General features: G+C 34.8%; 1 protein-coding gene across 1 annotated transcript; it reads left to right on the top strand.

The window, feature by feature from the left end:
- The first annotated feature begins 3,191 nt into the window (after positions 1 to 3,191).
- Dnaaf3 (Dynein axonemal assembly factor 3) lies at positions 3,192 to 8,177 on the top strand. Its single transcript, XM_023155887.2, has 2 exons — positions 3,192 to 3,778; positions 7,272 to 8,177. The coding sequence occupies exons 1-2, from the start codon at positions 3,255 to 3,257 to the stop codon at positions 8,071 to 8,073; spliced, it is 1,326 nt and encodes a 441-aa protein (XP_023011655.2). The 5' UTR covers positions 3,192 to 3,254; the 3' UTR covers positions 8,074 to 8,177.
- Positions 8,178 to 14,742: the final 6,565 nt, after the last annotated feature.

The following is a 14,742-nucleotide window of genomic DNA, read 5'->3' as shown; positions in this document are numbered from 1 at the left end:
TTTTTTGTTGTTTCAAATCATATCTAATTTGAAAAAATCCTGAGATTTTGAAATAAAATAAGCATAAACTTGATGAAGCTATTGTATAACAAAACATGTGTCACAGTTTTTGTAAAACCCTTTTATAGTGAAAAGCATACAATAAACTGTATTGATTAGTTTTTTCTTACTAGTAAAACCTACCGTTGAAATCCTGTGACCAACTTTCTTCAAAACGTCTGGATATGTGAGAGATTCTGTTTATTGGGTTTGTTAACTGAATCAGGATTTAGTTGAGAACAAAATACTAGGGATCTTGAATAATCTCGTTTTTTTCTAAATAATTTGGATGAAGTGAACGTGATGGGCCTTCCGTTGGTCCTTTTCTACCATTCTACCGGTTTTGATTCTTCTAATTCTACCATTCTGAGTAATTGTTTATTTTTTCTGTTCACGCTAGTTTTTCACAAAATTCAAGACTTTTTATTCCTGTCTCCTGACCAGGAATCTAAATTCAAAACTTGGCTGTCCAATCTCATTTTGAAATTCAAAACTGTTGAAAGGTTAAAGCCAAATTTGGCGCTGAAATTGTAAATCTTTGAATGGGACTTGGAGGCGAATATACCTACTTCTGCCAGTTTTACAAACTTTTGCCAACAAAAAATCATAACCTTGCACTATTTTGTAGCTAGGCAACATCAGCAGAATGACAAATGTGAGACATTCAATGAACCTTTTTCGTGAAGCACGAAAAATTACTCACTAGCTGCGCTAGTAGCTCGGTAGGGAAATATGTTAAAGTACAATTAAAAAAGGATGTTTTCAACAGAAGATGTTCCTGGAGATAAACTAAAATTTGCAACTGTAAAGGATAACAATGTTGTAACATTGAAACGTGGCTTGCATGCCATAATTTAAAAGTAACTGGAAAAAAAGTTATTTATTGACAGGTTAGTATAGAGATTCTAGTAATAGAGTAGCGGTAGATTCAAACTATAATGGTAATGACATAAATTTAATTAAATATAATAAATTAATATAATTTAATAAACGATTGAGGTTATATCTCATCAACTATTAAAAATTTACTATTCATTTCATGTTTAGAGCGTACATATGAATTATTATTTATTTTTTACACTGTTAAATCCACTCTACTCGAAGCATGTATCCATTTCTTACATCTAACCTCGTTAATATGAGGTTTTATAAATGGTATAAAAAACACGTTTTCTTCCGGATATCGATTATCCGACGTACAATTCGCAAAAGAGCAATGCTTTGTTGGCATTAGGTATATTAACACAAAATAATTTTTTATGTCAGATTTATATTTTCAAATAATAAATTAATATTACGTAAATAACACTGTTTTATATGTGAATAGTTTATGTTTGTCTCTACTACTAGTGCTGCCTCTCGTTACACGTTTGCTGTAATATTATCAGGAAAAAGGCTTATTGCAAAATAATGGAAATGGAATATTATAGGAAGAAGCTCTAAAAATGGAATTTTTTCTTATTAGTCAGTGGGGCTATGCTTGAAGACTGGCAGTAAACAAATCTAAAGAAATGAACTTTAAACATTCAAGTTAGTCTCGAATATACCTACATAGTGTGTTGAATGGACTGACGCCTATTAAAAAACAACTACTCCCCTGGCTAATACCACGATGGGCGTTGGATTATATACGACAGGCGTCAGTGCAGGAATCTTCACAGAAAATTTCCTGCATATGCTATTGGCAGAGTCGACCTTCAATTTTGGAACGGGCACACTTGCAGACCGGTTTTGGGCCACTGATGAGTGGCTAATGAGCCCAAAACCGGTCTGCAAGTGTGCCCGTTTCAAAATTGAAGGTCCACTCTTTCAGTTGTATTGCCAATTGCATATGTAGGAAATTTTCTGTGAAGATTCCTGCGCTGACGCCTGTCGGATATAATTCAACGCCCTTCGTGGTATTAGCCAGGGGACTAGTTGTTTTCTAATAACCGTCAGTCTATTCAACCTACTGTGTAGGTATATTCGAGATTGACTTGAACGTTTAAAGTTCATTTCTTTAGATTTCTAAAAATGGCAGTCTATTTGAAATAACTGAAAAGAAACATCTATTTTACACAAATGAAAAACACTGCTAACTTTTTCTAATAGGGAAATCTGTGGTACAGTTACTTTATTTAACATCAACATAAAGTGTATTGCAGATGAAATTGAACAGTTATCTAGCTACCTAAGTGATCATGAGTTTACAATTATTAGATTCCGATTTCTGTGCTGTTGAATCCAATAATAATATGCATTTTCCTTTACAGATTGTATTTGTGTAGTTTCGATAGATTTCTCAACTTGAACAAAATACATATATTGAATAAAGTCTCAACGCATAGCAAAACATGTTTTAAGACTGACAATTTCAATGTGAATTTCAATTTATTGGTAGATCAAGATCTTCAGATGATGTGGAGCTGCAGGTTTCTCCGGGTTTTCCTGCAGCTGAAAAAGCAAATGCGCCACTGGAATCAATGTAGTCGCCCCGGAGCGCCAATTAATTTTTATTGTTGTTTTTATTTTTACGAATTGAATGTCTTAAACAAAAAAAAAATTACTCTCATGTCATATTCATTACTTGATCCTATGAATCTATCTATGATAACAATTGATAAGGACACTCAAATAACTTCCATTTGGCCTAGATAATTATATAGACAATATTATCACCAATATTGATGCCAATGAATATATCTCTAATATAACATCCATGTCGATGTAGGTGCTCAGAAAGCAATTGGTATTACAGTCGTATTATTGAAGATGCCAAATATTCGTGTCGGCGAAATGTTGAGAAACTCGCTGATTAACATGACAAAAAAAACGTAATGAAATTTTACTCATAATCTTTACCTAATTTGTTTCACTAAGCTTGTACTGTGTTATTCTGTAGTAGTGTTTCAAAGACGTTTATTGACAATTGTAATCCTGATTGACAAAACCAACAAGAGGGATTAAAGTTGATTGTCATAAATTAATGAACCTTTATTTGTAAGTAACATATATATTTATAAATGGCCTAACAATAAAAAAACTTCAATGCACCTACCAGCTGATTTTATTATTGAGGACTACATTATCAATACGCTATATCCATAAAAAACTACACTCTATAATTCACAGACACACTGTTTTAAATGATGATTGTTTCTATAGCAACTAGCTTTTGTTAGATCAATTCATATTTAGCATATTGAATATTTTTAGTTTTGTGTAATTTTGCTAAAATGTTTTGGGGATTGACACCTGCTTTAGATTTACTGTGTGAATATGAAAAAAGTGTTGGAAATATACCAGAAGAACTAAACATACTTATCATAGGTAGTTCAGACTGTAGGCATATTCTTAAAACTGAAGCTAGGAAATATCGCCACAAAAACGTGAAAATGAATTTCTACGTGATGGATTCTTGTGTGGAGCTTCTAGCAAGGCAACTACTTCTCATGAATATCGCTTTGCAGTCCCAAGAAATTTTAGGTTTGGAACAAAAAACGAAAATATTCATGGAATTGTATGGCAATTCCTTGGTTAGACCTTCCGTGGCTAATTACCTTACTTCAGCTGCGTCTGAACTTATTAAAATGGTTACCGATTATGATTACCTAAGCAGAATGATGAGCAGTGTTAGTTTGGAAATCAGATACAAAGAGCGAGACTACCTAGAGAATCTTTTAAAGTTCTGGTGTAGCAAGGATGAATTCAATATATGTGATAGTTGGGACAGAAGACTGAGAAAGTCCTTGGGAGCAAGGTAAATATAATTTCAGTACATTGTTTATTATTTCAAAGAAACTTTCTAGGATCCAACTACAAATACAATAGTCATATTTAGAAGACTATTGAAACGATTCATTGAAGATCGTTCAATGCTTATGGATTTATTAGCCTTAGTCTGCAGTTTTTTATACCTCACGTTTTGTCTGATACTGCGGCGGACATTATCAAATGCGATGCGGTAACGGCTGAGGTAATGAACCTTGCTACAATACGCAAACTGAATTCTTCTTTGTGCGTTAGTATTTAAAATGGAACTAGATGTCGGATGGCCGACTGTTTCGTACCTGATTGGTCCGACCCTTCTTCAATCATCGAAAGAATTTTTGTGAATCCACGTCTTATTGACGATTGAGTTATCTTCCTTACGATTGAACTTATTTTTATGTTTATGTATTTCTATGGCCTCTCTGCATAGCCGCGGATAATACCTGATTGCCATCACAAAATACAATTCAATACAAAATACAATAATATTTTCGAAGATTGTTTGCCTAAATAATATGATTTTTTGCCTACTGTTGATATATGGTTTTCGTCAGAAAGTGTTTTTATTCCGGTTAGATTACTATCTTCATCCTCTGAAACGTCACCCCAATATTCCTATTCCGATGCAGTGTCGCTATCCTCATCATGTAAATCAATAATCAGATCATACACGATGATGCCTATCATAGGTTCATTTGAAATGAAATCGTCCTCAAATTTCTTTGCTCGTTCACGAGATTTCCATTGCTCTGAAGAAAAATTTTGAAAAAATCGTCGCAATGTTGCATGGCATAGTTGAAACTGAAAGTAACATTTTTGTTTGTCACGTAATCTTTCAGTCCACCTCAAACCAACTCAATTTCATTCGTATCCGGGTAATATGGTTATACTCCTACAACGTTGTGATTTGAAAGATCTGATCTATTTCATACGAATTTTGGCTTATTAGTTATTCATGAAGGCATATCTGTATCTGTAGAGTAGGGAGGGTGAGTGTAAGCCCACGCACTTAGGCCACATGTGACCCATTGTACATCCTCCCGAGGAGTTGTCCTCCTAGGTCGTCGTCCATCCTGTCCTTTCCAGGAAGGTGGACAGGTCGCTGGGAGACATCTCCTTTATATCGGCAGGTGTAGGCCAAGACTCGCCGAACACACACTCTCTTATTGACGATAACTCCGGGCACTCGCACAGGACATGCCTGACAGTCTCATCTTCCTGTTCACACATCCTGCATAGAGGTCTGTCCACTAGCCCCATATTATGTAGGTGTTTCCTTAGCTGACAGTGGCCAGTCAGAAATCCTACTGTAAGGCGTAGATTTTTCCTGGTCATCGCCAGATATTTCTTCGGCGCCAGCTTCCCAGGGTCGCCCAAGGTGATCCTGGCAAGACTACATCCTTTGATTTCATCCCATCTCTTTAAAGATTGAGCATGGGTGTAACTTTTGACTAGTTCCGCAATTGTCGAAGTCATCAGGCCGTGGGTGCCACTTGGTCCTAAAATTCTTAGTCCAGCCGCTTCCTTGGCTAAAGAGTCGGCAATGCGATTACCTTTACTCCTGTTGTGCCCTTTAACCCACCTCAGGATAATGTTATTATCTATCGAGGCTTTGGCTAAATCTTGGTGGCACTCTAGTGCTAACCCTGAAGTAACACGGTGTCTGTTCAAGGCATATATTTCAGGTTTCAGTGGGTCAATGTCGTTGGCATTTTGTCGATGGTGATGCATTATCGATCACCACAACGATTCTTAACGGCAAATTCGGAATCAACTGTTCCGACACACATAATTATCTTCTCGTTGTGATAATCACCTGTAGGTATTTCAATGAGCTTTTTTCCTGTGCTAGTATAATGCCAACAAAGCATTGCTGTTTTGCGAATTGAACGTCGGATAATCGATATCCGGAAGAAAACGTGTTTTTTATACCATTTATAAAACCTCATATTAATAAGAAATGGATATATGCTTCGAGGAGAGTGGATTCAACAGTGCGAAAAATAAATAAATATTTATATGTATGCTCTAAACATGAAATGAATAGTAAATTTTTTGTAGTTAATTACTATTGATTAGAATGAGATATAACCTCAATCGTTTATTGAATTATATTCTTTATTATATTTAATTAAACTTATTTCATTACTATCTATATTTGATTCATATTTCACTCGGAAATAAATCTGAAATTCATTATCATTTTAAACTTCTTTTATTACAGTTTGAATCTACCGCTACTCTTTTACTAGAGTCTGTATATTAACCTGTCTTTTTTTTCCAGTCACTTTTAAATTACGGCATGCAAGCCAACGTTTTAATGTTACAACATTGTTATCCTTTACAGTTGCAAATTTTAGTTTTGCTCCAGGAACATCTTCTTCTGTTAAAAACATTCTTTTTTAATTGTACTTTACCATATGTTTATTTGAGTATTAGGCAATATTTGTCCCTACCCTACCGAACTACTAGCGGTGCGAGTGATTTTTCGTACTTCAGGAAAAAGGCTCATTGATTGCCATTTGATGTGAGCATTAGGCACAAACCGATTTTCACCACTCGCATGTATTATGATCTGTTTTTTTCAGACCTTCCATGGTATGATTACTACATCCTTTTTGGTGCGCGTGTGTGGCGTGAATATACAGGGTGTCAATTTGAAAACTTCCCACCCTCAGTATCTTCCTTCCAATAAACAATATGAGAAACCGAAAAAACTGGTCAATTTTATTGTCAAGAGGGACACTATTAAGGACTATTTGTAACCTTCGCGTTTCAATCCTCTTGGAGGGGTAGATGTTACCCTTAGAATATTAAATGGAACGGGTGTCAAGGGGGTCTGCTCACAATGGTACCCTGACTTATTATTTTTTGATGAGCATTTTTCAAAAAATGTTAAGGCTGGGAAGTTTTCAAATTGCCACCCTGTATGTTTCATCCTATAGATAATAGGTCGAAATTCCTATAGTCGAATGGGCCGGCGTTCCATTAGTATTTTCCTAATAATTTTCACCTTTTCCATCGAAATTTGAGTTGATGAATTTCTTTTCTCAGACTCCCTGCTAACCTGATAGTTAATATCTCGGGTGATAGTTTTATGAATTTTCCTAAGTGTAGGAACTCGTTTCTCTTTGCATGCATCTGTATGAGAAATTGTCAAATCAGCATCCATAAAAATTTCATTCTCATTCCATCGCTTACATAAATTCTAATAAGTTGTTCATTTTTAAAGAAAACAAATAACTCTTACTGTACTAACAAGATGTTGTCTACTTGAGTTCCTCGATGTTAATGATCTCTCCCCAAATTCCGCCGGCTGAACTACTGCGCTTCCAATATTCAGAGACACAGCTAGATTGCCAAGCTGTACACCCATCATTAATCATAGAGATACAGGATGAATCTTCATTTCCAACAATTTCATTGTAATAGAATGTAATAAATTAATATTGTATTGGGTTTCCTTTTTTTTTTAATTACAGGTATGACTCGAAAGTTGGAGCTTTTGACTGGGACTTACACATGAGATACCATAATATTGGCGGAAAACAAGTGTGCAATCAGGAATACCGCAACTACAGAATGAACGGTGTAGCTTTTTCTTGGCTAGAGTCCGAAGTTTCCAAGCCAAACCGTTCGTTGGTATGTGCAATTCACCCTAACGGCGATACATTTCTTCATCATGGATATCTGGGCGACATGCAGACTGGACCTTTTGTAGCTTTCGGTATGGAATGTGAGGATGAATCATTCTTGAAGTCTCACAATGGACAGAATACCTATAGAGCTACAGATGTAACAGAACGTAACCTCAGACAGATTTTTCACGAATTACAATATAAAACAGAATATGTCCACGAAGCGACTAGTAATGTCACTCTGGGTCCCGTCGTTATGAAACAAGAAAAACTGATTGTTGATGTTAAGGGGCCAGATTTCATTCCCAGAGTTTCAAGGAAATGTTTAGACATACAGGGAAAAATAAAATTTTTGTCCATTTCTGAATTAGATTCCATGAAGTATAAGGCGAAGTATCATAATTTCTTTGATGTACTATATTTTGGCAGCGTTTACTTGAAACACTTTGAAAAAGAACTGGTCGAGAAAATACTTAAAAAAAGTTCACTGTTAATAATAGAACATCAGTTATTCGTATTGAGTTATAGGAAAAAGGAACTAGATGAATTCAAGAAGACCATCGAAGAAAAAGTTGAAGGATTAGAAGTCGATAGGATGGCATTTGATTCAGAAAGAGATCCATATGCCAAGTTTATAGTTAAATAAAGTAATGTGATGAAATTTAGTGATATTTAAAGTTTCTTACTCTTCATATTCTTGCAGAATGTTTGCATTTGATTTAGTTTTCTCAATAAAAAAATTGAATCTTTTGGAGAAATTGTGAATTAACTTTATGAATCCTCATAAATTTGGACATCATGAAAAATAATTTAGAGATTGACTCGTTGGGTAAATGAGAATTGTAGTTAGTTTAAAATATTATATCTCTGAAAGATAATATTAGTCCGAGAAAAATTAATATTCACTAGTGACTTGTATGTTAGATATGAATAGAACAAGCTGGCAAAATTGAATTTTGGTGTCTATCATTTTTCAAATGGCGGCCATTTTTTTATAAGCACTTTCCGAAAAAAGGATTTTTTGACGAATCTAACGGTACTAATTTATTTACGATTGGATTACAAAAAAACATATTAATTGAATATTAGCGAGAAAAATATTTAAAAACAATTCATTTACTTTTGTCAAGTGTGCCATGGATAGGCATGATGCATAATATTTTACAGTTATTTCCATCAAGTCTTCTTTGGAGAACAAAACACTTACTTAGGTAATGACAGTGACATTGACGCTAAATTTTAGTTCAATTTCCCGCCAAAATAATGTATACTCGAATTGAAAAAAGTGGATATGTTGTTTTAGGCAAGAGGGAAATCGAGAGGCAGAACAGAGGTTTATCATAAACGAGGATACTGCAATTAACGTTATTGCTATGATTGAGGTTAACAAAACGGTTCATTCAAGAGAAATTAGTCGAGAAATGCAGATAAGTCACGAATTAGCAAAAAAATACTGAAAAGCATGGATATCGAACATTTAAATATCAGGCACATCAACATTTGTATGCTGACGATAGCCATAGACGAGTAGTGTTTTGTGATTGGTTGCTTCAAAATCATAGAGTTTACCCATCATAGAGTTTTATTTTCCGACGAATCAATGTTTACAAATAATGGCTTGTTTAAAGAGCGAAATTCTTGGTACTTGGCCCAATTAAATCAACATACAATGAGAGAGTGCAATTTTCAAAAAAGGTATGGCGTCAATTTCTGGGATGGTATCGTTGGAAACAGAATAATTGGTCCAATATTGGTTCAATGCCAGTTAACAGGGGTTAGGACTTAGGTTTTCTTAAAAATCGAGTATCATCTTATTAATCTACCTTTAGCAGTTTACGGCAAATTTACTTCTATCAAGATGGAGCACCCTCTCATAATAGCAGAGACGTTCTTGATTACTCGATAGAGCATTTTAGTAATAAAGTTATTGCAACCAATGGTCCAGTTCGGTGGCCTGTCTTAGAAGAAAGGATTCTACAGGTATGTAGAAGCATAACGCCTCAAATGTTACGAAACGTGTTGAAAGAAACAATCGAGAGAGCTGAAATGTGTCTTGAACAAAGAGGAATGCACGTTGAAAATTTACTATAGTGAAATTTTCAAGATGTTGGAAAAATTTGAGTGCATCGCTAAAATTATTAGTTAATTTTGTTAAATTTGTTGATCCAATCGCAAATGAATGAGTAACGTGCCCAAGCCGGAGAACAATTTCAACAAGTTGGCGCTCCACGCGGACGACACAGCTCTGCTGGCGAGATCAACAAGTCATGCGCACGCCACTAGATACTTGCACCGACAGGCAGATATATTAGATTAGAGGAATAGGCCAATCTGTGGAAGATCAGTATAAACCCTGACAAGAGTCAGGCGACAAAACGTATTTCTAACAATAGGTCGAAAAAGCAATATGGGACTGAAAGTGAAGCTGATGATAACAAAGACCGCACTACTACCAATAATCCTGTATGCCTGCACTGCTTGGGGCCAGTACGCAGCAGCCAGCGGCATACGAAAGACAGAATATATACCAAATAGGTATATATTCCGGAATCTAGACCTGAACATACAACTACGTAGACGCATATATGAGACAACACGCAGAAGACGCGTTTGACAGAATTCGAACGCAAGACAATCCAGCGCTACGCGATCTACACAATGCATTAAACAGGGATGACCCAGATTCCGAGAGAGAGAGAGATAAACATAGAAGGTCAACCAAGCAGAACCAACGTCCACCTCCGAGAGTCGCTGTCAGGCGGCTCCGGTAAGTATACTTTTTTTAACAGATAACAAACACTTCCTTTTCAGGTTCAACGAGAAACACTCGACCGCGATCTCTTTTTAAACAATAGTCTCCGGTTAGTTTTTGGGGACCCCGTACAAAAATACAGTTAGGAAAGCCAAGATAAAACAAAACATTAGATTAGAAAGTAAAAGCACCTAAAAGCCGACTTTCGACCAAAGGAGTCAGATGTCAATCTTGCTGAAGTGCCTATCAGCAAGGATTGAAGACCGCTCACGTAAGAGCGGTGGTGGAAGGAATGTGATATTAAGTTTTCCTCACAAAATTTATTTTGTGAGGCGGAGTTTTTATCCCAGGGCACTCAACCCGTGAGGGGGCAGGGGGGAATGTTAGATTTTGGAAAGTCCTTACAAACGTAACTAAATTATTCTCAAGGATTTTCCTCAGCAATATTTAATTTATGTTTTTATTTGTAATCTAATCGCAAATAAATTAGTATCGCGATTGTAATTTTCTGACATCATCCGAGTAGGTACCTTAGATTAGTTTACATCCGATCATGGCCACTTAGATGCAATTTCAAAAGCGACTTCGAAACCGGAAGTGACATTAGGGTGAAAAGTATGTATAATAGTCTAGAAGTTTTGACTTGTCTAATAGATTCGTTGACACCCATTATGTCACTAGAAATAGATATTTTTGTGTGTTGTTGTGGGATCATGGAGACTGCAACATCTCAACAGCGGAAGAACAGTCCTGATGTGGAAAGACTATCGTAGGAGGTCATAAAATTGTTTCTGATTCGAACATTATCTGTCTTAGATACAGATACATGCCCTCTCATGAAAATCAAAACATCATTCGTGAACGGCGATATCAAGATTTGCATTCATCGAATACCTGGCAGGTAATGTAGCATAGGTGGTACTAAGAATATGTTAAAATGTACGAGGTGAAACGCACGCCGAAAAGAGTGTCACAGTTCTAGTGGGTAGGAGAAATGTTTTTCTGCATACTTTATGAGCAGAAAGTAAAATATTACTTTTCAATAATTAAGTAATTGGTGCTAGTCCCATTCATTAATTGACATACCTATATTGAGGTTCAGTTCAAAAAAGATCATTTCACAAAGACACAATTTCACACTGGAATATGAAAATGGGAAAATACAAGAGATTATTCCTTGAAAGACATTTTTTGTAGAGAACTCAATACTTCCTACTATATTTTTGGGTATATAACCTTCCACAATCTGGAAAATGAACGAAACTAAATCAGTAGATAATCTGTTGAAGTGTAATGAAGGGGAAAGTCAAGAGTTGGCCCCGAAAAGTTACTGCGTAATATAAAACACTGAAGAGTCCAATTAGCCAGTAACTTGTTGTATTTATAAATTTTGCTAAAATTGAAAAAAAAATAATTGAAAAAAATTTAAATATTCATATTTAGCTTTCTTTCGTGGTCGACGTTTCGTTTATTACACTTCATCCGATTCTCTATTGATTTAGCTTTCTTTATTTTACAGATTCAGATAATGAAATGGAATACAAAGTATGTTTGGGAAAAACACAAATATTAATTTTTTGAAAAAATATTTATTTACTAGTCTATTAATGTTGTCGCTTTCAAAATAGTCCCCATTAGATACTATGCACCTGTGACAATCCTCGAAAAAACTTCTCAAACTAGATTTTCGGGATAGCCTTTAGTTCTTTCAGCGATGCGCTTTTAATGCCATCTATGCTTGTAAAACGACGGTCGTTCACTTCATTTTTGGAAATAGAAAAATGTTACACGGAGCCATGTCTGGCGGATGTGAAAGCTGGTGAGTACTCGAAAAAATTTCATGGCATTATAATAATAATAATATTTATTTCACTTGTTGAACAGTATGAAAGCATTACAATAAACATTTACATACAGTAACAAGGAAGACGTCTATATATAACATATGACAGAATAATCTGGTAACTAACAATTATTTATCGAGATGAACTATTAAAATTCGTCAACGGTATAGCAGTTTCTTTCAATGAGATATTATTTCAATTACAATCGATATGCCAACATCATCAGCGTCTTTTCTAATTGTGGTTCGGTAATCATTCATTACCGTTTCTTTCACTTTTTCCATGTTTTCGTCTGTCGTTGATGTGCTTGGGAACGCTTATACCGCTCGTAAATTCTTGTTTTTTAAAACACGTATAACTGCAGCGACTGTATCAATAAAAAGTAAATAATGAATACAGCTGAAAATTTTATCATACTTCAGAGGTGTCAAAATTTGTACGCACCGGCTTTGAACTGGAGACTATATCATTTGTGACGCACTGTTTGGAACCTTTGATGTAGTAACGAATATTACTGGAGTTCTATCCCATACCAAACCGTTAATTTCAACACCTCGACAAGTGTTTCAATCACCAAGTGATCATCTTCAAGAGGAATATTAAACTGATTGGAGATGATCACTTGGTGATTGAAACACGTGTCGAAATTTTAAAATAACTGTTTGGTGTTGGAATAGAAATCCAGGAGACTATAGGTTCCTACTGTTCTTAAAATGTACCATCTACCAAAAATTCACACATCTGTCAAGTCGATGCCACCAATTGCCTTCGCCATAAACTCCCCTGCTTATAAAATTGCTAAATGAATAACCAAACATTTTGAACTTTTCTAAATCACACAATGAGCCTTTTTCCTGAGAATAGTACAGCAAACGTGTCACGAGAGGCAGCACTAGTAGTAGGGACAAACAATAAACTATTCACATGTAATTTACGTAATATTAATTTATTATTTAAACATATAAATCTGATATAAAAAATTATTTTGTGATAGTATAATGCCAAAAAAGCATTGCTGTTTTGCGAATTGTACGTCGGATAATCGATATCCATACCATTTAAAAAACCTCATAATAATGAGGTTAGATGTAAGGAATGGATACATGCTACGAGGAGAGTGGATTTAACAGTGCAAAAAATAAATAAATAATAATTCATATGTATGCTCTAAACATGAAATGAATAGTACATTTTCCATAGATTACCATTGATTAGAATGAGATATAACCTCAATCGTTTATTAAATTATATTCATTGTATTTAATTGAATTTATTTCATTACCATCTATATTTGATTCATATTTCACTCGGAAATAAGTCTGAAATTCATAATTATTTTAAATTTATTTTATTACAGTTTGAATCTACCGCTACTCGTTTACTAGAGTCTGTATACTAACCTGTCTAATCATTCACTTTTTTTCCAGTTACTTTTAAATTACGGTATGCAAGTCAACGTTTTAATGTTACACCATTGTTATCCTTTACAGTTGCAAATTATAGTTTTGCTCCAGGAAAATTTTCTACTGTTAAAAACATTCTTTTTTAATTGTACTTTACCATATGTTTATATGAGGATTATGCAGTGTTTGTCCCTACCGAACTACTAGCGCTGCTAGTGAGTGATTTGTCGTACTTCAGGAAAAAAGGTTCATTGAGTTTGAGTTGCGAAATGGATAGATTTCAGTATCATTTGATGTACCCCCGTTGTTTACCTATTACTGAATATTTGAGGGATCTTCTGAGGGTCAATGGTCTTAGTGAAGAAGAAATTGAAGGATACATACAACTAACCTAAATCTGCAAGAAACAGATTTGTTTCCGGTTCAAATGTTTCTACAGACAACACGAAGGCACGGCTACCCCCTTTGTAGGTAATTTGTTCATGAGCAGATTTGAATTGAAAGCAAAAGAGGAATTAGATTACTTTCCACGTACTTAGATCCGATATGGAAATGATATATTTGCGATTTTGACTTTGAGGACAACTCTCAACAACACATCCCCAAACTTTAATTTTTCATTTGAAATTGAAAACAACATTAACTTAGCAATCTTCAATGACTTAGTGATTAGAATTAACCAGGGACTAAAATTTGATGTATATAGGTAAAATACCAGTACCTATTTTTAGATATATTCCTGATAACTCACACCATTGTCCATAACAAAAAATGGCAGGATAAAACTTTCCTATCCACATGCTTGTTACGTTTCTCTTGGGTAAAGAAAGATACGATATTGAGAAAAGTGTTATCAGGTCCACAGCCGAAAGCAACATACTTCGAATATAGTAAATAGGTTAATTAGGAAACTTGAATTTAGGGAGAATATTCGTAAATTTTAGACTTTTCGAAAATACATTAGTTTAAAGTTCTTTGTCCTCCCGTATAAACTGAGATACACTTAGGTACGTATTGAATAAAATTTTGAAAAAGTTGAACGAAGAAATTGCCTTTGAAACTTTTTGCTTACCCCAACAAATGTTAGGTATAGTTCAAGTAAACGATGTAGTGCAACCTTTATACCTTCCAATAGCTCCCTTTTGATGATATAGTTAGGGAACTAATTTCGTTATTCAATAATTCAATAATCATTTCTGATTATATAAGAATCACAATAACTATATAATATAAATCATAAAAATATATATAATAAATAGATTAGCACTATTCTGATTACTCCCATACTGATTTCAATTTAGGAGCCACCGGTAGAT

The sequence above is a fragment of the Leptinotarsa decemlineata genome, unplaced genomic scaffold (assembly GCF_025532065.1).
Source record: "Leptinotarsa decemlineata unplaced genomic scaffold, Ldec_3_MD MMD2_tig00001019_RagTag_RagTag, whole genome shotgun sequence".
NCBI lineage: Eukaryota > Metazoa > Arthropoda > Insecta > Coleoptera > Chrysomelidae > Leptinotarsa > Leptinotarsa decemlineata.
Note: the sequence above shows the minus strand (reverse complement) of the source record. Positions and strands in the feature narration are given on the sequence as shown.